Source organism: Notamacropus eugenii, chromosome 4 (assembly GCF_028372415.1).
Source record: "Notamacropus eugenii isolate mMacEug1 chromosome 4, mMacEug1.pri_v2, whole genome shotgun sequence".
NCBI lineage: Eukaryota > Metazoa > Chordata > Mammalia > Diprotodontia > Macropodidae > Notamacropus > Notamacropus eugenii.
Window position 1 is genome coordinate 272,913,941 of NC_092875.1, and position 23,597 is coordinate 272,937,537.

Consider the following 23,597-nt stretch of genomic DNA (forward strand, 5'->3'; position numbering starts at 1 on the left):
TTAATTGTGCTTCAGGGTATTCTTAGCAAAATCTATATTTTGGACTATCCAGACTAAGACTTTAACATGTTTTTACTAGAGAGTCCTCCATTACATTTTGGATGAAGTTTGAGTTAAAAGACTGAATTCTTAAAAATAGTTTGGCACGGCTTTAATTCTTAAGAGTTTTTTTTTTAATTCAGCCTATAATAGAGCTTAAAACATATTTTCCTTATTTCATTTTCCTTTCATAGAAATAGATTTCATTTCAACCATTTCATCCCATTAATCAATTTACTCCTGTCCACACAGATGGCTGGATGAGTACCAAGATGATGGGAAGACTGAGAGGGAGCTGCTTGCAAAAAGTAAGTAGAGTGAATGGAAGTCAGTTGATAGATAATTTTTTTGAAATTTTGATTGGTTCTGCAGCTACAATCTTTTTTTTCCAAAGGCTATCAATCTTATGTCATTGTTGTATTTGACCTTATCTGATAATCAAGGAAAGATCTTGTACCAAGGGTCAGTTTGTTCTGGATAAATTAATTTCTTTCAAGAATTTCAGTTATTAAAGAGGCCCTATCATTAGTTTATCTGACTACCAACTCATCTACTAATTTATAAAATGCATTTCTTCAACATCTGTGGCTCAGATAAATAACTTGAATAGGAATGTCCGGTTGATATACAGAACTCTCATTAGCCAGGGATCCGAAGAGGTAGTCCAGTCTAGTGGATAGAGGGAAAGCCTGAAAGCCCAGAAGATCTGGATTCAAGTCTGGCCTCTGACACACATTAAATCAGTCCTCAAAGATTTGAAATGAACAAAGTTACATTCCAACACTTGTTAGAATATAGTCTCTATTCAAGTAGGCATTAATTTTATTTATATTCCCAGAGCCTAGCATAGTGTGTAGAAATTAGAAATGCTTAATAAATATTGGCTTATTGATGGTCAAATTTCTGATTAATACTGGTAAAGGAAATTTCTGTACTGGGAAATTCTCTTCACTGAGAAAACCACAGACCTGGATGCTCTCCTTGTTGCGCCCCCAAAAGAAGGTTTTTGTTCCTCCTTTGCTCAAGAATCATTAGTTGCTTCCTGTTGCTCTCTGTGCTAGGTTTGTACTTCTATGCCTGTCATTCAAGGCTACAATCTTGAACTCCTTTGCCTGCCATTCAAGGCTACAATCTTGAACTCCTTTGCCTGCCATTCTAGGCTACAATCTTGAACTCCTATGCCTGTCATTCAAGGCTACAATCTTGAACTCCTTTGTCTGCCATTCAAGGCTACAATCTTGAACTCCTTTGCCTGCCATTCAAGGCTACAGTCTTGAACTCCTTTGCCTGGCATTCAAGGCTACAATCTAGTGTCATACTAGCTTTCTAACCTTATCTAGCATCACTGTCTTCTACAAATGCTACATTCCAGCTAAGGTGGCTTAATGTCTATTTCTCATAGACATTTCCCACCTCAGGAAAATATCTCAATTTTTCCTGCCTCATCGTCTTGCTCATGCTGATCCCTTTACCACAATCAATTGGTCATTGAACCAATATTTATGAAACATCCATTATATGCCTGGAACTAGAGATGCAAAGAAAAAAGGAAAAAGTCCTTTCCTGGAAGAAGCTTCCACTCTGCTGGATGAGACAACGTGCACAAAATAAAGGTACAATGTCAAGCACTTTATCTGTGAAGGTACCATGTTAGGAACTGGAGAGAACAAAGGAGAGATCCAGACAAAGCGCTCTGAGAAATTGTGAGGGGGAAAGTTCTTTTCAGCTCAGACATTTTCATGAAGGAGCTGGCAGCTGAACTATTTTCAGAAGAGAAGTATTTCAACAGCAGAGGTAAGGAAGAATTGCCTGGAACTAGAAGAAGGTTCAAAAAGCTAAGGAATAACTAGATCACAGTCCAGTCTGACTGGGACGTACAGTGTTTTTAAGGGATGTAATGAGAAATAAAGCTGGAAAAATAAGTTGGAGCCTGATTGTAGATGTCCTTGAGTCCCAGGATAGTCAGAAAATGTCATCTAAAACTATGTGTCTTTGGTCATCCTGCCCCTAAGAAAATTAAATCAGTCAGGAAGAACTGAAAATTTCACTTCTGGAGGCAACGTCTCAATTATGAATTGTATAACTCCAAACAGAGAAGGATAAAACCATTAAATATGTCTCCTGTTGACCAGACAAAGGAAAAGAAAAAATAGAAACTGTAGTTCACACAGAACATAAGGGCTTTCAAAGTGGAAAGCAGGGAAGAAGGGAAAAATTGTTTTTTTCATTTGTCGAGTGTAAACTAGATTCTGAAGAATTAATATGGAATGAACTAACAAGATGCAATTCTTTGGAAATTCTAGCAAGGTGGTAAATACATGACAGTAAAGGTAATATTAAGTTGTTTTTTTCTTCATTTTCAGTGTGGTTTCCATTTCTTCAAAAACCATCTGTGTGTTTTTACCTTTTATGTCTGAAATAGGAGGAAGAGAGGAATTAACAATGCATTTAACTTATTTAAGGAATCAGTTACTTGAGTTAGTAAAACATGATAGTAGTGTGGTGATAACATCAATACCTAGCATTTGTATGTGCTTTGTGGTTTTCAATGTTTTACAAACATTAACCCATTCTGTCCATAATCCTGGAAAATAGGTACTGGTATTACTCCCATTTTCCAAATGAAGAAACTGAGGCAGGAAGAAATTAAAGAACTTGCCCAGGGTATTACACAGCTACTAAGTGTCTGTGCTATCTTATTGCCTAACAAGTAGTTAAATTTACCACAGAATCTGAATATAGGCCATCTCTCCAAAATTTGACTTAGATAATACCTGAGATCAATAATGATGCTCTTATTATGTAAAATGACAATAATGAGAATAAAAATGAGAACAGAACTTTAAAAATCAATAAAATAGTATATTTTGATTGAATGAAATGTCAAATGAAAATTCTGCATGCAAACATATGTATATACTTATATATGTATAATATATATGTATACCCTATATAATAACTTTTCAATAGGTAGCTACATGTATCTGTGCATATTTCTTTTCCAAGAGTACTTACTGTAGCATGGCAGCATATATTAGAGATTGGCTCATATTCTGCTTAACAATAGCTACATTAAAATTCAACACGTTTAATTACTACATACCATGTGTCAGGCACTGGGGATACAAAGACAAAATAAAACAATCCCTTCCATCAAGGAATTTACATTCTTCTGGGGGGCTACAACATGTACACAACTAAGTCAACAAAAATATGAAGTCATTTGGGAGTCACCCTGGTGAATTGGATAGCAAGTTGATTTTGGAGACAGAAAAGCATGAGTTCAAGGTCCACCCACCTCTGACACATACTGGCTACAGGACCCTAGGGAAATAGTTTGACCTCTTAGAATATCAGGCAAATCTCTAAGACTTATGTTGGAGGGCATATGGCAACTACATAAGGAGAAGGAGTTCCTTACTGGAAGCTACCTATTTAGATAAAATCAAGGTCCTCATCTTAAAAAAAAAAGAATTTCAAAAGGCAGAGAGTGCTAACAGTTGGGGTGCTCTTTTGGAAGGTAGCACCTGACTAGGGACATTGGAAGCTAAGAATTCCAAGAGGCAGGGGTGAGAAGGGAATAGATTCTAAGCACGTGTGACAGCCTTTGCAAATGAACAGAGATGACAGATGACAAGTCATGTTTGGACATCAGCTAGTAATCCAGTTTGGCTGGTATACAGAGTATATTAAGGGAAATGATATGAAATATGCCTGGAGAGGTGGGTGAGGGCCAGATTCTAGGGAACTCTAAATGCCAAACATTAAATGCCAAAAGAAGACTTTGTATTTTAGTTTAGAGAAAACAAGATTAAGATCTTTTGAGTGGAGGGGGGATATGGTCAGACATGCATCTTAGAAATGTTAATTTGGCAGCAGTGCAAAGGATGGATTGGAGTGGTCATACTCTTGTATGACCAGAAGTAGGGGGATCAATTAGGAGACTTTTATAATAATATAAATGAAGAGTTATGAGGGTCTGAATGAATGCTAGTGATTATATGGGGATTGAATAAAATAGACCAGTTTATGGTTTTACTGCACACTTCATGGCACATAGTAGGTGATTAATTATAGGGTGTTAACTGATTTTATGAAGGGCTTTCACATGTATTTTCTCATTTAACCTCAATTTAAAAAAAATACGAGGCAGATGTGGGGCTGTCTCATTCCCATATTATAGTTGTAAAACTAAGAATCTGGGAAATTTATAGGGACATGTTTGAGGAAATGTCTCTTAAGTGGTTGGGCTATTTGCCTGGATAATCTCTTAATATCCACCAATACATTGTGTATAGGTAAAAATAGGGCATTGTTAAAGACTGACAGTTTAATTAATCTGAAGGATATGTAACTTCCTTGAGACTTCATGGAGCATTTTTCTTTGTTGAGCTGATTCAGTGCTTTTATTGCCAAAAAGTGACAGTTCTCAGCAAATATTATCTACCACAGTTAAGGAGAAATCTGCAGTTTTCTGTGCTGATGATCCCCTTGAACAGTTAAATTTTAATTCACTTCCAGTAACAAAGAAACCTCCACAGGTGGTCCTTCTTTTCAAATTGATGTTAGTGAAAGAAGGAGACTCGTTACATTCTGAGAGGCAGCAAGAGTCAGTGTGCTGAGCATTGGACCAGAAGTTCAGAAGATGTGAATATTAATCTTGATTCTGGCAGTAACTTAGCCAGTGACACTGGGCACATAATAACAACACCCTCAGACCTCTGTTTCCTTGCCTGCAAAATGAGGATGAACACAGTCAACCAATTCACAAATGCCTTTTATATGAAATAAGTAACAACAACATTGATCACTGAATCTTAATCATGGTCCACCAAATTATCAATTTAATACATATATGGGGGAAGGGGAAAGGATCACAAATCCATCAATTATTGTTTGTAGTTATTGTCTGAAACTCTTCTTGTCTTGAGAAATGGTGTTTAATTGAGTGTTTTGGAAACTCCTGAAGATACTTTTAAAAAACCTCATTCTTTTGTTTCTTTCCAATTACTTTTATTTTTTAATTTACCCTAGTGAAATATTCTTTAGGAAAAAATGAGATGAACAATGTTTTGGTTAGGGTAATGTCACTTTTGATAGATAGGAAAAGATTCTGCAGGAAACCACCTTTAGGTGAAAATAGATGTTAAAGAGACAGCAGAAGCAACTTTATGTCAGAGGGCATCTAGGCTTCCTTTGGATATTCTGAAATTACAAAATTAGTTTTGGAAGCTGAGTATAATCTTTTTCTTGATTCAATTAAATTAGAAGAGATGAAATTGAAATGTCATCCACTCAATGTAATGAAATTGAACAAGCATGTATTGAAATACCTACTTTGTACCAAGCACTATGCTAAGTTATTGCAGAGAAAAAGAAGACAGAAAAAAAAGATGTCTTTTTCAGAATTCTGTTGAGTGAATACAGTAAGCAATTAGATAAGCATATCTATTATTTTAATTTGAGCAAAGAGTTCATTTTAGTAGTAAAAAAAATAACTACAGGGAATAGGCTTCCCATAGGATGTTGTCTGTGTCACTGACCCAGACATGTGTAGTCATTCAATGAGAGGACACTCGCTCAAACCTATTGCTGGCTACCATGGGGATTTGAAATACCTCCCCACTTCTAGGTGGTCATCTAAGATACAAGGACTGAAGGAGACAAGAAGGGAATGACTGTTCTGGATGAGGACAACCAGCCTTCTTGCTGGATAGATTTGAACAAATTAGCAGTGTTATGCAGATTCAGCTATTTAAAAGGAAATTGGAGGGGGGGGGGGTCAGTTTTTTAAAGTAATTATGTTTGTACACTTTGATATACAAAAATTTATTCAAATGTTCTTTTTATAAAACAACTCCCAACAGATTTTTGTCGCAAAATCAATAGTGGTTGCATTCTTTTCATTTGAAAGGAAACATTTGGAAAAAAGGCAGTTTAATCTTACAGAATCTTTCCCCCTCTTAATGTGAATGTAAAGTTTAAAAAGCTTCTCTGAGTTCCTTAATTCCTTTTGTGGATTTCAGGGGTGTTATTTAAGGACAGTGATAACAAAACCGCTTCCACCAAGGACTCCTTTGAGCCTCCTAATTAAGTTCTATGGACTCTTTACCATTTTTATTTTTATACCCAGGTTTCCTTTACTGTTCTGCCCCATGGTTTTAACTTCATGCTAACACAATTCCACTGTTTTCTCTCTCTAATATATTTCCAGTTAGCTATCATCAAAATATGGTCTCATAGGATCAGAAGTGGAAAGTGAGCTAAGACATTCCAACTCTCTCATTTTACAAATGAGGAAACTGAGGTCCAAAGATGTTAAATGGCTCATTCAGGGTTACAAAAGTATCTTGTGATAGGGTTAAGATTTGAAAAGGTCTTCCAATACCAAATCTGGTGGTCTTTTCATTGTACATCACTTCCTTTGATGTGCACATCAATGTAGGAGTTTCTTTCTTGCATAATGGGAACTTCTAAGACAATGAAAACAGATGTTTAATTTGTGCTGTTTAGTGATTAGCACTTCTGTGCTAGGTTGTGCCAAGTTATGGTTTAAAGATTTTATACAAGTGAATCCTCTTTCACAATCTCAAAGACATGTACTATCTGATAGCAATAATAATTACTTCCACTTCCTAGGAATGGGAAATGAAATGCTGAGACATTAAACAACTTGCTCAGTCACCTGCTAAAGTTTAGGCCTTCTTATTTGTAACCACAGCTGCATCCTTTTAAGCAAATGAGTATGAACGTTTAGCTCTCTCTTCACATTCAGCAAATGCAGGCTGTCAGGGTTCCCAGATGAATATATCTTTAGTGGTACTTTCTCACTCATGCCTTCTATGTCTGATTACTTTAAAAACAATGCCTGAAAAAGTGGCAGAAGGAGGGTTATTGCACCAGCAATTCCAAGCTCAAAAGATAGTTGATGCTCACATTCCATATTACCTTTGCCCATGCTCCTTTATAAGTGTCACCTGACTAATGAATAACATTTATATTCTCCAATGGTGGAAGACATAGATTCAACAACATATACATACATGTCTACATACACACATCTACATATACATACATATATGTGTATATATACATATATATACACAGATATATATATATATATATATCGCCTATGACCTACCCTTCTCTTACTATACAATACAAGAAGTTAATAATAACATTTATAACTTACATATATATATGGTTTTAAAGTTTACAAATCCCTTCTTTTATAGACCTGTCATGTCTGATTCTTCTGGGGTTTTCTTGGCAGAGATACTGGAGTGGTTTGCCATTTTCTTCTCCAGCTCATTTTACAGATGAGGAAACTGAGGCAAATAGGGTTAAAAGTGCCTTGCCCATGGTCATACAGTTAGTAAGTATCTGAGTCTGAATCCAGAGTTGAACTCAGGAAGATGAGTCTCCCTAACTCCAAGACCAGCCCTCTTTCTACTGTACCCTCAAAGGGCCCTATGTTAAGTAATGTAAGTACTAATTCATTTTACATATTGAAAACTGAAATTTAGAGGCAGAATGCCTTCGCATGGCCACAAAGGTGAGGAAAATGAACCTCAGAGTAACCACCTAATTACTAGGTGAACACGAAAAGGTACTGAAGTCAGAATTTTTTTGTCTTTGGCTCAAAATCCATGTCAAACTTATATCCATCCATAGATGGCTAGAGCTAGATGGGAAACATATAATATATGGTCCAACTTGCTCATTTTATTGATGAAGAAACTGGGCTGAGAGACAAGTTGCTGCCTGTCCATGTTCTCAATCCTAGAAGGGCAATTTTCAGAAGATATAACAAATGAACTGTCATCACAGGAGGTTCTAGGACAAACAGAGTCAAAGTTTTTCATGGTACAAAAATGAGTAATGCTAATTTCGTAAAGGGAATAAGGAGACCAATATTTCCCTCTATTAAGACCATAGCATCTCAACCTTTTCCTCTAAATTTTAGGAATTTGTTATCTGTCAATCAATAAGCATTTATTAAGTACTTAATATATGTCAGGCATGGTGCTAAGAGCTGGGGATGAAAAGAAAACTGTCTTTGGCCTCAGATTTTATATTCTATGGGGAAGACAACATGTATAGACAGAGGCACATAAAGGATATAGAGCAGTTGGAAGGTAACTTTGGAGGAGGTGATAGTAGCAGCTGGGGGTGATCCTCCTGTAGAAGGTGACTCTGGAGCTGAGTCATGAGGAAAGCTAAGAATTCTTAAAGACATGGTTGGAGATGGGGGAGTATTCCAGGCATGGGGAACAGCAGGGGCAAAAGGCAGAGAAAGGGGATAGAACATGATGTGTGAGGAGCATCACACCATTGTGGCTGGACCACTGAGTGGGAGAAGAGTAATTTCCAAGAAGATTGGAAAGGTAGGAAGAGTCCCAGTTGTGAACTGAAGAACTTTACGTGTGGAGGTGGGGGAAGTTAACTTTTGGTCCTAGAGGGTAATGAAGAGCTCCTAGAGCTTATAAAGGAGTGGAGTGACATGCAGATCTGCGTTTTACTTTGGTGGTTGATTGAATATATATCATAGCAGGGAGGGACTTGTGACAGGGAGAGCAGTTAGAAGGCTGCTGCAGTAGCTTAAACAAGAGATAACAAAGGCCTGAACTAGGTAGAGACTGCATATGTGAGAACTACCTAATATGTCATGCAGCAAACCTACCTTTTTGGGCCAGCTAGGTGACACAGTGGTTAGAGTATCTGGCCCGAAGTCAGGAAGACTCATCTTCCGGAGTTCAAATTCGGCCTCAGACACTTACTAGCTGTATGACCCTAGGCAAACCACTTAACCCTGTTTGCCTCAGTTTCCTCATCAGTAAAATGGGCTGGAGAAGGAAATGGCAAACCATGCTCCTAACTGTGCCAAGAAAACCCCAAATGGGGTCATGAACCGTTGGACACAACTGAAAAGTGACTCAAGAACAGCAAACTTTTCCAAATTGCTCTTGAGTGAGTACAAAATAGAATAGTGTCTAGTGTGGTTTCAGATGTTCAGGGCAAAGCAAATACACCATGGAAAATTCTTTACATCAGGACTCTACAAGAGAAGTTCACTTAACTAGAGGAAACTATTGAGACCAGCCTTTACTCATAGCAATGGTCTTTGTGTGGTAATAAATCATCATAAAGTAATATTAGCTTTATTTGAATAGTATATTACCAGTAGCTTGGTATGAACCATGTTGCTTATCCCTTTTAATTAACAGGCATTTATTAAGCACTTACTCTGTTCCAAGAACCGCATTAAATACAGGGATACAAAGAAAAGCAAAAACATGAAAACAATTCCTGACCTCAAAGAACTTATGTTCTTTTGGGAAAGACAGCATGTAAATGAGTACATGTAAGATAACTCTTTATTTCTCTTTGTCTACATTGGCAGGGAAAAGCAAATGAAAAACCATAATTACACCTTTCATTAGTATTGTCAATCTGTCTACTGTTCTATGTTGTAGGTCTTTTAACAACTGCTTGAGGTTGCCTTGTTCTCCCCTTAGCACTGAAGATGCAGCCAGGAGGATCATCCAGAATTCTTGACTTTCCCGAATTTGAATCCTTTCAATAGATAGGATCTCATTGCTGTGACCACAATGGTATTGTTGGTCAGTCAGCCATCTATATCTCATCTCCGAAGCAGTTCATGCCAACCCTTTTATGACTACATTCTCATAGCTCCTGCTTTGATCTGAACAAGTAAACAGGCAAAAATCCAAACAAGCCAAAGTAATATAATTTTCAAAATTATCTCTTTTCGCCTAAAAATATTGGAGATAGTCTATCATTTAAGCATATTGCAAAGAGCAGTGACCTTGGAATCTAAAGCCTGGGGTCAAGTTCTGGCTCTATCAGTTAGCTCTTTCACCTTTCTAAGTCACGGTTTCCCTGGGAATTGTTCTTCTGGGAAGAATAATGCTTCCACTACCTACTTCACGGCATTACTGAGAGAAAAACATTTTACAAGTGGCATTATCAGAGATAAAAAAGTGTCTGATTCTTCTTTTCATTGGACGGTCTCTGTTGTAAATAACCAGTCCTAGTATAAATCTTGCCTTCCTTATATTATAACACGCATACACACAACATGCCTATTTTTAAAAATCATACCACAGATTGTCTCTGCCCTACGTTACCCCACGCGTTCTTTAACTTTATGACATTGTTTGACAGTTTGAGCTCTCCCCTCTAAGTGGGCATAGCTGCCTTTTTTCCTGAGCTTGAGCTCTCTTGTTGCATGATTGCCTGTTGGACTCACCTTAATTTAGCATTTGTCCAGCAAGTGATTTGGAGGCATCGTCATCTCCAGGATTCCAGCTTGGATTTGCTCAGCACTAGTTCTTAGAGAGAGAGGATGCAGAGAGGTCGGGTAGTAGATAGAGCACTGAACTGGGAGTCAGGAAGACCTGAGTTCAAATCCAGCCTTAGACACTTGCTACATAAGCCTAGGCAAGTCTTGCTGTTTCCTCAACTGTAAAATGGGGATAATAACAGCATCAGTCTACAGTTGTTGTTTTGAGGATAAAATGAGAAAATATTTGTAAAGTACTCAGTACAGTACCTGGCACTGTAGTAAGTACTATACAAATGATGGCTATTATTATTGTTACTAATTATCATCATCATCATCCTCATCCTCATCATCATTAGTAGTAACAGTAATAGTAGTAGAAGTAGTGGCAGGAGATGACTCATGTCAACTGATGCTAAGGGAACAAGTTGCCTCGGTAGGAAAGGCCCACCTGTATTGCTCTCCATCTTCCTTCTGAGTGCTTGGAAAAAGCCTGGCACAGAATAGGCACTGACTAAATGCTTATTGAGGCCTTTTTACCATAACCCATCTGCTTCCTGAGAGTGAGCCAGGGTATTGGGTCACTCATCTCACTCTTTTCCCTCAACTCCCATAAATCTTCCTTTTGCTGAGCATTTGCCCAGGCTTTCCCTGGCTCATCTTTCTCTGCTCTCTTGCATGTGAGCACTCTTAATTTCTGTTATTTGGTCTTTGGTTTTTAACTTACTGCTGCTCAGACACATATCTGATAAGCTTTATTTTATAGGAGGTATCCTGGTAGAGCAGATAGAGCACGGATTTTGGAATTGGAGGACCTGATTTCCATTAGTTTGCATCCCTACCTCTGATGCTTACTTTGTGCCTGTGATTTTGGTCAGGTCATTTGACCTCCCTGTGCTTTAGCTTTCTAATATGTAATCTTAGAGGGTCATTCTGAGGTCCTTTCCAGCCTCAGATCTGTGATTCTGTAGTTTACCCTCAACAGTTTTTCTGTCTCTTCTTGGTGAAAACCAGCTCTTCTCCTACTCCATACTTTAGAAATAAAAAAATAAAATAAATTAAGGCAAAGTAAAATCCCTGTCAGTAGCTCCTTTTGGTGGCCAATGCCCCAGTAAGTAGCTCAAATTAATTTGGGAGTTTGCTTCCATGTCAGGCAAGAACCAGATGATAAAACACCAGTTTTCCCCAGCTTGCACACAAAAACATTCACAAGTGTTGTTTCCCTGGCTGGTGTTTGGTTTTTGAGCTAGAGCCAATGTCCCTTCAGTGCAGTTTCTCTCCAGCGTCCCATTCCAACTATTCAAACCATCCTTTGAGTATGATCTTCAGGAGTTAGTCCCTGAGGGCCATGTTCAAGTAGCTCCTATCCTTTATTTTAATATACTCCCTATCCCACCATATTCACTCATTTGGCATTTCCATCATTTTTCCTTGTAATGTTGGTTTAATCATTCATTTAGTCAGTAAGTATTTATTACATACCAGATCCTGCCCTAAGTTCCGGGATTACAAATACAAGGAGAAATAAAGACAGTACCTGCCTTTGAAAAGCTTACATTCTAATGGGAAGGGGAAAGAAAAGGAACAAACGTTTATTTAGTGCTTGCTATATACCAGACACTGGGCTGAGTGCTTTTTTTTTCTTTTACAAATATTATCTTATTTGCTCTTCACAACAACAGTGCAAGGTAGATGCTGTTATTATCTCCCTTTGTAGTTGAGGAAGGGCAGCTAGCTGGTGCAATAGATGGAGTGTCGTATCTGAGGTCAGGAAGACTCATTTTCCTGAGTTCAAATCTAGCCTCAGACACTTAGCTGTGTGACCCTGGGCAAGTCATTTAACCCTGTTTGCTTCAGTTTCTTCATCTATAAAATGAGTTCCAGAAGGAAATGGCAAACCACTCCAATATCTTTGCCATGAAAACCCCAAATGAGGTCACAAAGAGTCACATGTAATTGAAACGACTGAAAAACAGTAGGGAAACTGAAAGAATTAATGGGGAAAGCCAACATAAGAAAAAAAGCTAGAAAAGAAGGAGGCAATGGTACTTGGCTTGGGGTGCTTGTAGAGGAAGTCTGTAGAGGAAAGAGACATGACTGCCTGGGAACATACCTTCAAAAGAGATTGTGACATTTAAAAAGTTCAAGAGACATAGTTTCTGCATAATTAATCATTTTATTAATAGCATTTGGGTCAGTGGCACTCTCGAATGCCAAAGACAAACACGATTGTGGGCTCACCATTATATTCCCTTGGAAAAGTGGATGTTCCAGAGGGAAGCAATCAACTCTGATTGGTTAACAATTAATAAGAGAATGAATACTACAAGGAGAAGTAGGCTTACTACAATGAGGATCTGAGAGAGTGACATCATGTCACTCTTGGCCAAAGAGACTACCTACCTCTATTCCCAGACCACTCTCAGACTTGGGCAATCTAGGACAAAGGATCTACCTCCACCAAAATTGGCTTGAGTGGAACACAGTGGGCAGGAATTCACCTTAGATTAGAGATTCCTTGTAAAGTTGAGTAGGGTTTGACCATTATTCAGGAGAAAGTTCAACCTTCAGAGAAAGCTTTTGAAATGAGGACTTTAGAAAAAGGGAGAACTCTGGATCTCCCCAAATCATTGGTTATTAATAATCATTTCTCTCAAGTTCTAGGAAGAGTCATGCAATTAGAGGGAGAGACTTGAAGGGTGGAGGATACTTCCAATATGTGAATTCCAGGGCTGAAATGAAACTTTAGGATGGAAAGCTGGGGCCTGATAGAAAAAGTCCTGACTGCATCCTAGAGAGGAAAGAAGTTTGCCTAGAATATCTTTTGGGGCCTTGACTGCTAAAGTTTCAGTCATTCTGAAGCAGCATGGTACATGAAATTTCACTGGGCTGGGAGCCAGGAGAGAACTGGTTTTCAAATCAACTTCTGTCACTTTCTAACTGTGGCCTGTATAAGCCTTAGCTCCTCCTTTGCAAAATAAGGATAACAGTGCAATACCTGTTGTAAATGACCTCACAAAGTCAGAGTGCAGGGAGATCAAATGAAAGTTGGAGAAATGATTCAGAATTGATCAGAATGCTATGAGTGCCATTTTCTCCTTCACTCACCTTAAGATCCAAGGACTGTGTATTTCAGTGAGTTCACCTGAATTCTAATTGCAAGTGTAAATACATTATTCACATGAAATAGCTACTCTATGCCTGTGTCCCCCCATTTTACAGTCCATGTTAGTTTCATCCTGAAAACAATGTTAATGACAGCAAATTCAATTTTATATAGGTGTGACTGGGATCCTCCACTAGGAATAGTCCATCCCATATGCCAAACAAGAATTTCATCTCTAAATGATGAAATAGGTTCAATTAGAACGAGAAAAAGTTCAATTTCATTATATTTTTCAGTTCATCACATTCACATTTAGCAATATTATGCCTATGGAAAGTGCAAAACTACAGAAACTTTCAAAGCCATACTTTGCCAAAGGCAGGGTCTCCAGTCCCTTCGAAGAATGTAAATAGAAATGGTACACCAACACGATGAATTTAGCCAACTTATGTGAATCTGAATCAGCAATGATCTCCAAGAACCTGAAAAACAGAACTCAGAAAGGAATATTCCTTTCCCTCTAGGAGTCACTACTTAGAAATATGTCTTTGTTTTCGTCAGGTAGTACCGTGGACCCTTTTGCTCGATGGCACCAGTAATAAAAACAAAACAGAGCCAAAATCTATTCTCTCAAGCAACTCCTACCCCCACCTCTGAAAAACAAAAATAAAACCCTTGCAATCTGGGCATATTGAATGCCCAGGTTATTCCTGAAAGGAAAGGGGGAAAAGCATGGAGTACATGCCTCTTATGTGTTATTCACTTTGCAAATATTGTCTCATTTAATAGTCACAACAACCATCTCCATTTTATAGCTAAGGAAATGGCAGCAGATAGAGTAAAGATTAAGTTCAGGGTCAAGCAGCTAGTAAATGTTTAAAGTAGAATTTGAACTCCAGTCTTCTTTATTTTAGTCTGAGCACTAGATCCATTGTCCCACCTAGCTGAGGACAATTCATGTCTCAAATAGACTATCCCATCCATTCCTTTCTTGATTATTTTGGAACACAACTTGTTTTCTTCCCACCAGATAAATACACTGCTTCCGGGCTTGAAGCCATGGATCCCATCTCCCCATCTTCTGAATAAGATACGTCACATTTTCAGTACTTCAATGAGCAGTATCTATGGCCTTGTATCTCTGTCAACCATGAACTCCGGTTCTGTTTTTTGGTTTTGCTTTTCCAAGACCTTTTAAGCCTGTACTTAGTTCTGTCTTCTTAGTTCCAATCCATAAACTATTTCCTTAGTTCCAATCCATAAATTATTTGCTCAGTCCCTTAGTCTTAATTCCCATAGCCTAATAATGTCTGTTTCTCAGAAGAAATTTCTTATCTTCTCTGCCTCTTTTAACAGAACCCATAAGAGAATACTTCCAAGATATTACTCTAGAGAAAAATTCACCAGCCTGGTCTTCAGGGACCTATGCATGGCAAACTTCCTAAAGTTTTTTCTGGATTTTCTTAGTTGTCTCCATCCTTTCCTCTGCTCAGCCAGGTTCTACAAAGACATCGAGTCAGCAACATACTTTATTACCTATTCTTGTTTCATCATAACTAATAATATGTATAATTGGGGTCAGGTGCACGAATCCTTCAGCTTTCTGAGACAGTATCTCTATGTGGAGGATGCTAGTCCTGGGAGAATTGTGAATACTTGGGAGAGAAATGCCTTGGAGACGAGAATATGTACGAATTTATTCCAGATGGCTCCAGATGGACTGCCATGTGGTTGAGAAGAGACTTTTCTTCACTGGATGCCTAGCCAGAACTGTTAGTGTCTTCATAATGACCTGAATCTTAGTTGCATTCATGTCTGCGGGGGAGGAGCATGGCATGTCTGGCCATCCCTTTCAAAGTTGGTGGGGCTACATATCCTCTCAGGATTTCAGGGTGACTTGGTGGGATTAGGGTGACATTCTTCTCTTAGCTCTAGATTCCATTCAGAGGGTTCTTCTTCATTGTTAAAGGGTCAGTGATTAGCACTCTAGTTACTTGTAATACTTGACATTGATTGGTTTTTAGAAAGAGATATTTACTTCAAAACTATAACAAGAACAAATATGTAAATATTTCCCCAGTACCTTGATGGTTCTGCCCATACCACTTTGGTCCCAAATTGGTCAATTTAGCTTCCTTGTGACATAGTAGTCCCACCAAGTTCCTTCCCATCCAAAGGCAGATGCTGAGTAAGTCCTTCTGCTGAGCTGAGTTTCACTCTGCATCCCTTCTTGATCGTGGCTGTTCAGTGTCAACAATGCTGTTTTGGCCACAAAACTCAGCATGGATTCTGACTCCTAAATTCTCTTTGATCATTCTTTTTTGATCACATTATTCTGAGAATGGGTGCATAGGCTTCTCTAATTCCATGGGTACTATAATAGAAAATACATCATCAAAAGATTGGATTGTCATTTCCACTTCTGCCCATTGTTGACTGGTTGTGTGATCTCAAGCAACTCATTTCATCACTTTGGGTCTCATATCCCTTACTTATGAAATAAAGGACTTACACGAGATTGAGACTTCTTAACCTGGGATTCTTGGACCAAGGGATCACTGTATACATTTCAGGAAATCCATGAATTTGGATGATGATATGCATACATACTTGCATACATACATGCACACATGCGCATATATATGCACATGTATATACATATATATATGCATGCATATACACACATATATACATACATATCTATATATACACAAATATATCTTTATTTTAAATCTCTTACAATGGAAATCACTTTTTCTTGAAACATTTGAAAATAAAGTAACACATTTTAGTTGAAGTTATTTTGGAACCCTTTGTCTCACTTTCTAATAGATATGTTAGCTTGGAGTACATACTCTGAAATGAAAAAGTATCTTCACAGCATGTGTTTAGCAGAAACATCACTCATTGACAGGGTTCATAGAATGTTCATATTGCAAGAAAACTAAGATACTATTTAGACTGACTGTCTCCTTGACACAGATTCGCTCTAAAATAATCCCAAGTAGTAACCTGGCTTTTGCTTGAATATTTCCAAGAATGAGGAATTTAGGCAGCCTGTTCCATTTTTGTAGAGTTTATTAAAATTTTCTTAGAATCTTGAGTTGGTCTTTCTAATATAATTCCATCAAGTCTTACTGGCAAATTAATTTACTTAGTAATTTTAGTCATAGCTGCCTATTGATTTCAAAAGGTTTCTTCTAGTAGATAATCAGACAGGAGTTGCAACACGTTAAGTGTCTGCTAGGTCCAGTTACACCAAGGAAGTATATTTTTCAGAGTGTGTGGTACGCTTGGAACGATTAAAGCAAAATGGAAAAAAGCAGAAGGGTCCACTTAGAACAGGCCTTGACAACTGCTATGAAACTCTCCTTGTAAATTTATACTTAACAATACCTTAGGATGAACTTTTTTTTCCCCTCCTTGAAAGACATTGTAAATCAAGAAGATATAAATGGGAGAGCACAGTAGGCATGTTTTCTAAAGCTATCATTATAATGACAAGCAAAGATCTTATAGCATACTTCACTACAGCCTTTTAAAAGAGAACAAAGTGATTTTTGGACTTTAGAAAGAACAGAATTCCATGAAGTTTCCAAGAAATCATTTATTCATGTTCTGATATGTCCCCTATTTTATAAAATAGAGAAAAAATTAACTCCTAAAGAAACTCCTTTTCAGGAAAAAACTAAGAATCTCACATAACAAAAGTAATAGTTGCTTTTTAGGTGATGCTTTCACAGGTTTACAAAGAACTACCCTCATTATGACCCTGCGAGTTAGGCCATGAAAGATGGTAGTTGAAGAAACCATGTGATAAGGAATTGGTATTTGCAATACTCATGAATCATTATTTCATTTTCAGTAAAAATGTATTTTATTTGTATTTTAGTCAGTTATTAAATGGCACCTTCTACTTCTTTACTACTGATTTAATGTATATTCCAAAAGATAATAAAAAGGAAAGATGGCTTAATACTCAAATTACTTATCATATAAAAAATCAGATTGTGAGTTTTCTCTGTCCATTCAGCTTCCCCTCCTGTCCCATGCTAATAACAACTACCAGAATCTTTCTATTACCACTAGTCTTTAGAGTAGCTAACTAATGCAATTTGATTTGGGAGTACAAGGGATGAGTAAGCAAAACAGGCCACAGAAAGGAAAAACAAGTACTTATAATACATCTCACATCCCTGAAAGGACATCTAATTTTTTAACAAAAAGAAAATGAAAAGAAAAAAAATAACAAAAAGCATGTGTTTAGAATGTCAATTTTAGAATTTTTAGATCTTACAGACCATTTGGAATAGTTCTTGAGAATAAAATAATTTTAAATAGTTCTTGAGAAGAAAATCATTTACCTTGTGCAGCATCATAAAATAGCTTCCCTGAAGTATCAAAAAATACCGTGTCCTTGTCTTATGGCTACCAGATTCTTTCATGTCCTCAAAATGAAGATGTTAATCAGCTTGAGCTAAGGTTTCAGAGACTTACCCCCTGAATAGTCAGTTGTTCTAGAAATGAAGATAGTTTCTGTATTATAGGAATTCAACCAGGAAAGAACCTCAGAGATCATGTACTACCATCTCTTCATGTTGCAGCTGAGGAAACTGGGACCTAGGTAGGTCAACTTACTATCCTAAGGGCCCAAACTAAATCAAAGAGCCTTAGATTTGAGTCCAGTCCTTCTTACCTGTGAAGTAGATAGCTTTAAAAAGTTAATGAAACCAATTTTCTTGGTACTACTCTGTAGTACTATGTACTGCTCTGTGTGCTCCTTCTAATAATGTGACATTTACCAATTTAGGTGGTAAAAGAAGCAGAATATCATAAGAGGATCAAGCTTGAGTTAATATGACCTCAAAGGTCCTCTTGGCATACATAGGAGCATTGAGTTAGAGCTAGAAAGTACCTTATAGGCTACTTATTCCAATATTTCATTTTATGACTTGCTCAAATAGGTCTTTAAAGGGTTGTCCTGCAGAGGTGAGATTCCATTTGCTCTGCTTGTTCTATAAGGGCCCAAAGGGCAAAATTAGGAGCAATGAGGGGAAATAGTATATTTGGCTTGTTGTAAAATCTTTCCTCTTAAAAAAGTTAAATTATTTCAAAAATTAACAATTATTATTTTATTTACAATGAGAGTCAGCATATTAAAAAAGAGCTGATTTCATAGTGAGAACCAGATTCAAGAACAACATCTGACACATACAGGTTTTATGATCCTTGGTAGAGGGAAGTCTTCACCAAGCCCCCTACAGTGATAAAATCACAAAGTCAGTTCAAAACACAATAACAATTCCTTAACAATTTGAGCAACCCAAAAGTGGATTGAACTTCTTTCAGAAACGGTGGATTCTGCTTGTTTACATATCTTCTTGCAGAGTCAATGTGGTCACTTGTAAGAGAAGTCTAGAATGAATTCTTGGTTAAGTTAGACTTTAACTACTTGACCACCAAGATCACTTCTACCTCTTAAAGTCCTATGTTCATATATTTCTATCTATTTATCTATCTATATATCTATCTGCCTGTCTATTTGTCACTTCTTAGAGTATAAGTTTCTCTGAATCTCTAGGTCTGTGACTAAGGAGGAGAAGTTGGTAACATTTTTGTAATGGTAAGTAGGGTAGGATTCCATGACATGCAAACCTTCTAGGATCTCATTCTAGGGTGAATTTGGAAAGAGTGTAGAAGTCTTGAGTGAGTTACTAGAAAAATGTAGTAAGTATTTGTTTCATCATTGTAAAGCAATCAGGAGTACATTCTTGTCACTGGGCCTGGAGAGGAGATATGGAAGATGGGAGCACATTCCCTGAAAGCCAATGTATGGGACTTAAGAAGGTTCATTTGATAATCATCATAGCTATTAACACTTAAATAATAAGAGGAAGAGATATGTTATGAGTTGTTTAGTATGGTAAGTTTTGAGAGTCACTCACCATCACATTCATTAATTCAAAGGGATGAACTTTGCATTTATTTATTTATTTATTTGGGGAGAGGGATGAACTTTTTGAGAGAGAAAAAGGATAAATGGGGTAAGACGCTGTATAGATAATAAGAGTGACATTACCTAGAGCAAGAGTCTTTTGAACACAATAGTGACAGGTACAATCTAGCTCAAGTATAACTCTCTGGTAAATAAGTGCCTAGTGCTTAGAGCAGGAGGTCTTAATCTATTTTGTGTAATGAGCTTCTTGGGCAGTCCAGTGAAACTTACGAGCTCCTTCTTAGAAGAGTGTTTCTTTGTTGATATTGATAGAAGGAAATGTCAAATTGATGTTGGAGCTTAGTGATAATATATGTACATATATATATATATATATGTACATATATAGATATATACTTTTTTTTCTCATCCATGTTCACTAGTCCCTTGAAATCTAACTAGGAACCCAGATTTAGAACATTTTTTGTTGTCCAGGTTCTTCATTTTGTAGATAAGTAACCTGCGGCCAAGAGAAGTCAAATGGTTTGGCCAATATCACACAACCAGACAATGGCCCAACAGGAATGATAGTCTAGTCTCTTGATTGTATATTTTCTACCATTCACAGCCTTGGGATGGGAAAGAGTTATGAGGATGTAGGTTGGCATTAGTTCTTATATGGCAAACTCCTATGATTGGCTGCATATCCCTGAAAGAAATTACCCATTTTTGTTGTATTGTACTGAATGTTGGCAACCTAATGATACCTGCCATTTTCTTGTTACCTGACAAAAGCCCCAACTCTTCTGTTCACCCAAGATCTGACTGCCTATTAATCATTTTCCTTTTAAACTAGTTTAAAATAGCCTAAAGTGTTTTTTCCCCAGATGAAAACAGGCACATTAATCTTAATACCCTTCTTACTTTCCTGGACTCTATCTGATCTGCTCTACATCAGATATCCTAAAAATACATCCCCAAATGGCTTTACCCCATGCATATAGAAATAACAATGAAGAGAGTAATCTTTTAATATTTGCATGTTGTTGGCCCTTTTGTGAAAATGACTCCCACAGTTGTCTTAAAGGAAAAAGAGTTCCTGTGTATACTTTATTTCCTTTCAGAATTGAGCTTGGTTTCTCAGTACAGAACATACTGAATGGCTAGACTGTGGAATTGTCTGTTCCTTCTCTCCTTTGCAGACAGATCCAAATTACATCCAGGTGCCAAGTAATTTCCTTTATTAAAAATAGTTTATTGAGAATGGGATATTTATAATTGTGCAGTGCCTTCAATATTAAAAACATGAGGTAATGTCTTCTGGCTCTATCTTCTCAACTTTGTTCCTTTTCAAATTTTTCTGACCACCACACAAAGTTTCTTATTTTGTGTATCCTCAGAAAGTGGAATTCAGTGAGGAGAATTTCCAAGATATAGATGCTTAAGGAAGATTCAGCAAACCACGCAGAATAAAGGCCACATTGCTCCAGTCTGTTGCATATTTACAAAAGAGCTTCTAAGCACCCAGAAGGGAGGAAATCTATGAAAAATAAGAACAACTGAAAAAAGGAAACGATTGAGGGGAAAGTACCAAAATTATCATTGAAGAAGTAAAGATAAACACCAACAAAAAGAAGGGGGTGGGCATAGTTACTTAAATATCACTTCAAAAATTTTCACTTTGCATACCATCAACTCAGTGTCTTGTGTGTACTAGGAAAATTAATTTAGTCTTCTGAAGTAGCTGAAATATGAATTATCCCTTCACCTCAGGAAATCTTCCTTGCTAAAATAAATGATTGCTGACTTCTTATCATACCAATTATAATGGTTTTTCATTCGATTACTGTAAGAGTTAGTGTGGACTGCATGTCTTAATCAACACGAAACACTCCAAATGTCCTTTTGAAAGCTTGGTTGTTGACAGGATTTTAAGAAGATGGCAGAGTGGGTCTGAAAATTACAAGTTCTTAAGATTTCCTCCACAAAAGAGACAAAATATCACCTTAGAGTGACACATAGAGCAGTAAAAATAAATAAGAATAAGGGCAGAACAGTGGTCCTCCTGGGGCAATTGGAAAAGATTTGAAGAAAAATCCAAGGACTAAGGTTTGTTCCCTGTGGAAAGTAAAGACCTTCAGGCTAGGGACCACCTAAACAACAAGCAGCAAGCCTGGAGTTAGTATGTTGGGAGGGTGCCTCAGCCCCAGCCACAGGAACTTCTACATCTGGAGCTGGGGATGATTGAGGGAACCTTTACTGACAATGAACATCAGACACAGCTGTGCTGTGCATGGGGTGGGGTGAGAAAGGGGGTTAGAGGGAACCACCACACACCAGTTGAATGTAGGAGCAGTGGGACAGGCACTTACAGAAGGATGGAGGTCTTGGTTTGATTTACAGGCCAGAGGGGAGAACCAAAGGAGGATTTGAGGCTATAGAGGCACTATCCACCATACTCCATGACTGGAAGTGATTACAAAAAAACAAACTCTTACCAAAAAAAAAATGCACAGGCAAAGGAGAAAAATCCAACCATAAAGAGTTACTATGGGTACGAAGAAGACCAGGACTCATCTTCAGAGGAGAAGCAAAGAAATCCTTTTCTACCCCAAAGAGTAATATGAAATGGTCATCTGCTGTAATATTAATGAGATCTTCCCCACCATTAATAGGCCTCATGTGGAGCCCTTTGAGAGAAGCTTCCTTAGGAGAGGCTTGCTTGAAGGAAGGCTTTCACATGTTATACTAATTTCTAATTAGGCACTGAGTCATGAGAGTTGTGATGTCTTCTGGCTCTGAGAAGTGTATATATACTCTGAGTTGGTATTTTGCTTTGAGGGCTCAATTATGAGAAGGATCTTGTGATTCCCTGATTGAGACTTTGAATAGCTGTGTGTTCAGACCCCCCTGACTGCTTAGATGTGAAGGCTCTCTCAGTCCAGTGGTGTATGTAAAGTTTCTAGCAATATTGCTTTGATTCAGGCAGTCAGAACTCTGTCTGTGGGTCTCTGTTTATATTTTCTCTGTATATTTTCTACTTGTATTTTTTCTGATGTTCAGGGTGTTGACTTTTCCCTGAACTAGTGAATATAATTAAAGAAGATTTTTGTCTCCTTAAAAGTTGCTTTCCTTTAAGAAAAGCAGATCCAAGAACTTGTGTTAGCAACCATCCTAGGTGCACTAGGGTACTTGCTGTTACACCTGCTCAAAAAGAATTCATTAAAGAACTTTAAAAAGACTTTAAAAATCAATTGAGAGAGATTGAAGAAAAAAACTAAAAATAAAAAAGAAACAATCCAAGAAAAACAAGATCATGAAAAGAAGGTGAACTAATTAGGAAAGGACATCCACAATCTTAAGGAAGAAAATGACTCCTTGAAAATCAGAATTGGGCAAGGGGAAGCCAATGAAGTCATAAGAGATCAAGAAATAATGAAACAAAATATAAAATGAAAAAATAAATGAAAATGTGAAACATCTCATAAAAAAACAACAGATCTGAAGAACAGATTAAGAAGAGAAGATATAAGAATAATCAGACTACCTAAAAACTATAATAAAAAAAAGGATCTTGATAAAATAATACAAGAAATAATTAAAGAAAATTGTCCTGATGCAGTATAATAAGAGGGGAAAGTAGAAATAAAAAATATACCAGTCATCACCTGAAAGAGATCCTCTGATGAAAATCTACAGGAATATTATAGTCAAATTCCAAACACTCAGCTCAAGGATAAAAATACTACAAGCAACAACAAGAATAACAACAATTTACATATGGTAGTGCACAATTAGAATCACACAAGACCTAGCAGCAGGGGCACTAAAAAACCACAGTTCTCAGATATATATATATATATATATATATATATATATATATATATTTTGAAGAGCAAAAGAGCTGGGGTTCTAGATGAAAATATTATACCCAGAAAAGCTAAGCATAATCCTGAATGAATAGAAAGGATATTCAATTAATTGTCAGACTTTCAGGCCTTTGTTAAAAAACAAAACAAAACAAAAACACAAAAAAACACTGGACTTAATGGAAAATTTGACATATAAAAGAGCCAAGAGAAGCATAAAGTACAAAATGTAAAATGTTTGTCTAACATTGTTATTAGTAATTGGCTAGTTCATAAGAAAGATTTGGGTAGACTTACATTTGATATGACTTCAGAAAGTAAAACTGTTCAGGAACAACTAAA

The 23,597-nt window shown here is 37.1% G+C and overlaps 1 protein-coding gene across 5 annotated transcripts in view; it reads left to right on the forward strand.

Annotated features, from left to right (window-relative positions):
* LOC140501243 (lipoxygenase homology domain-containing protein 1-like) overlaps positions 1-23,597 on the forward strand; it is a 680,545-nt gene that overhangs the window by 430,874 nt on the left and 226,074 nt on the right. For all 5 annotated transcript variants that reach the window (XM_072604606.1, XM_072604605.1, XM_072604607.1 and 2 more), the window contains one exon: positions 292-347. In XM_072604606.1, the coding sequence (XP_072460707.1) occupies positions 292-347 (56 nt within the window). The remainder of the gene's footprint in view (positions 1-291; positions 348-23,597) is intronic.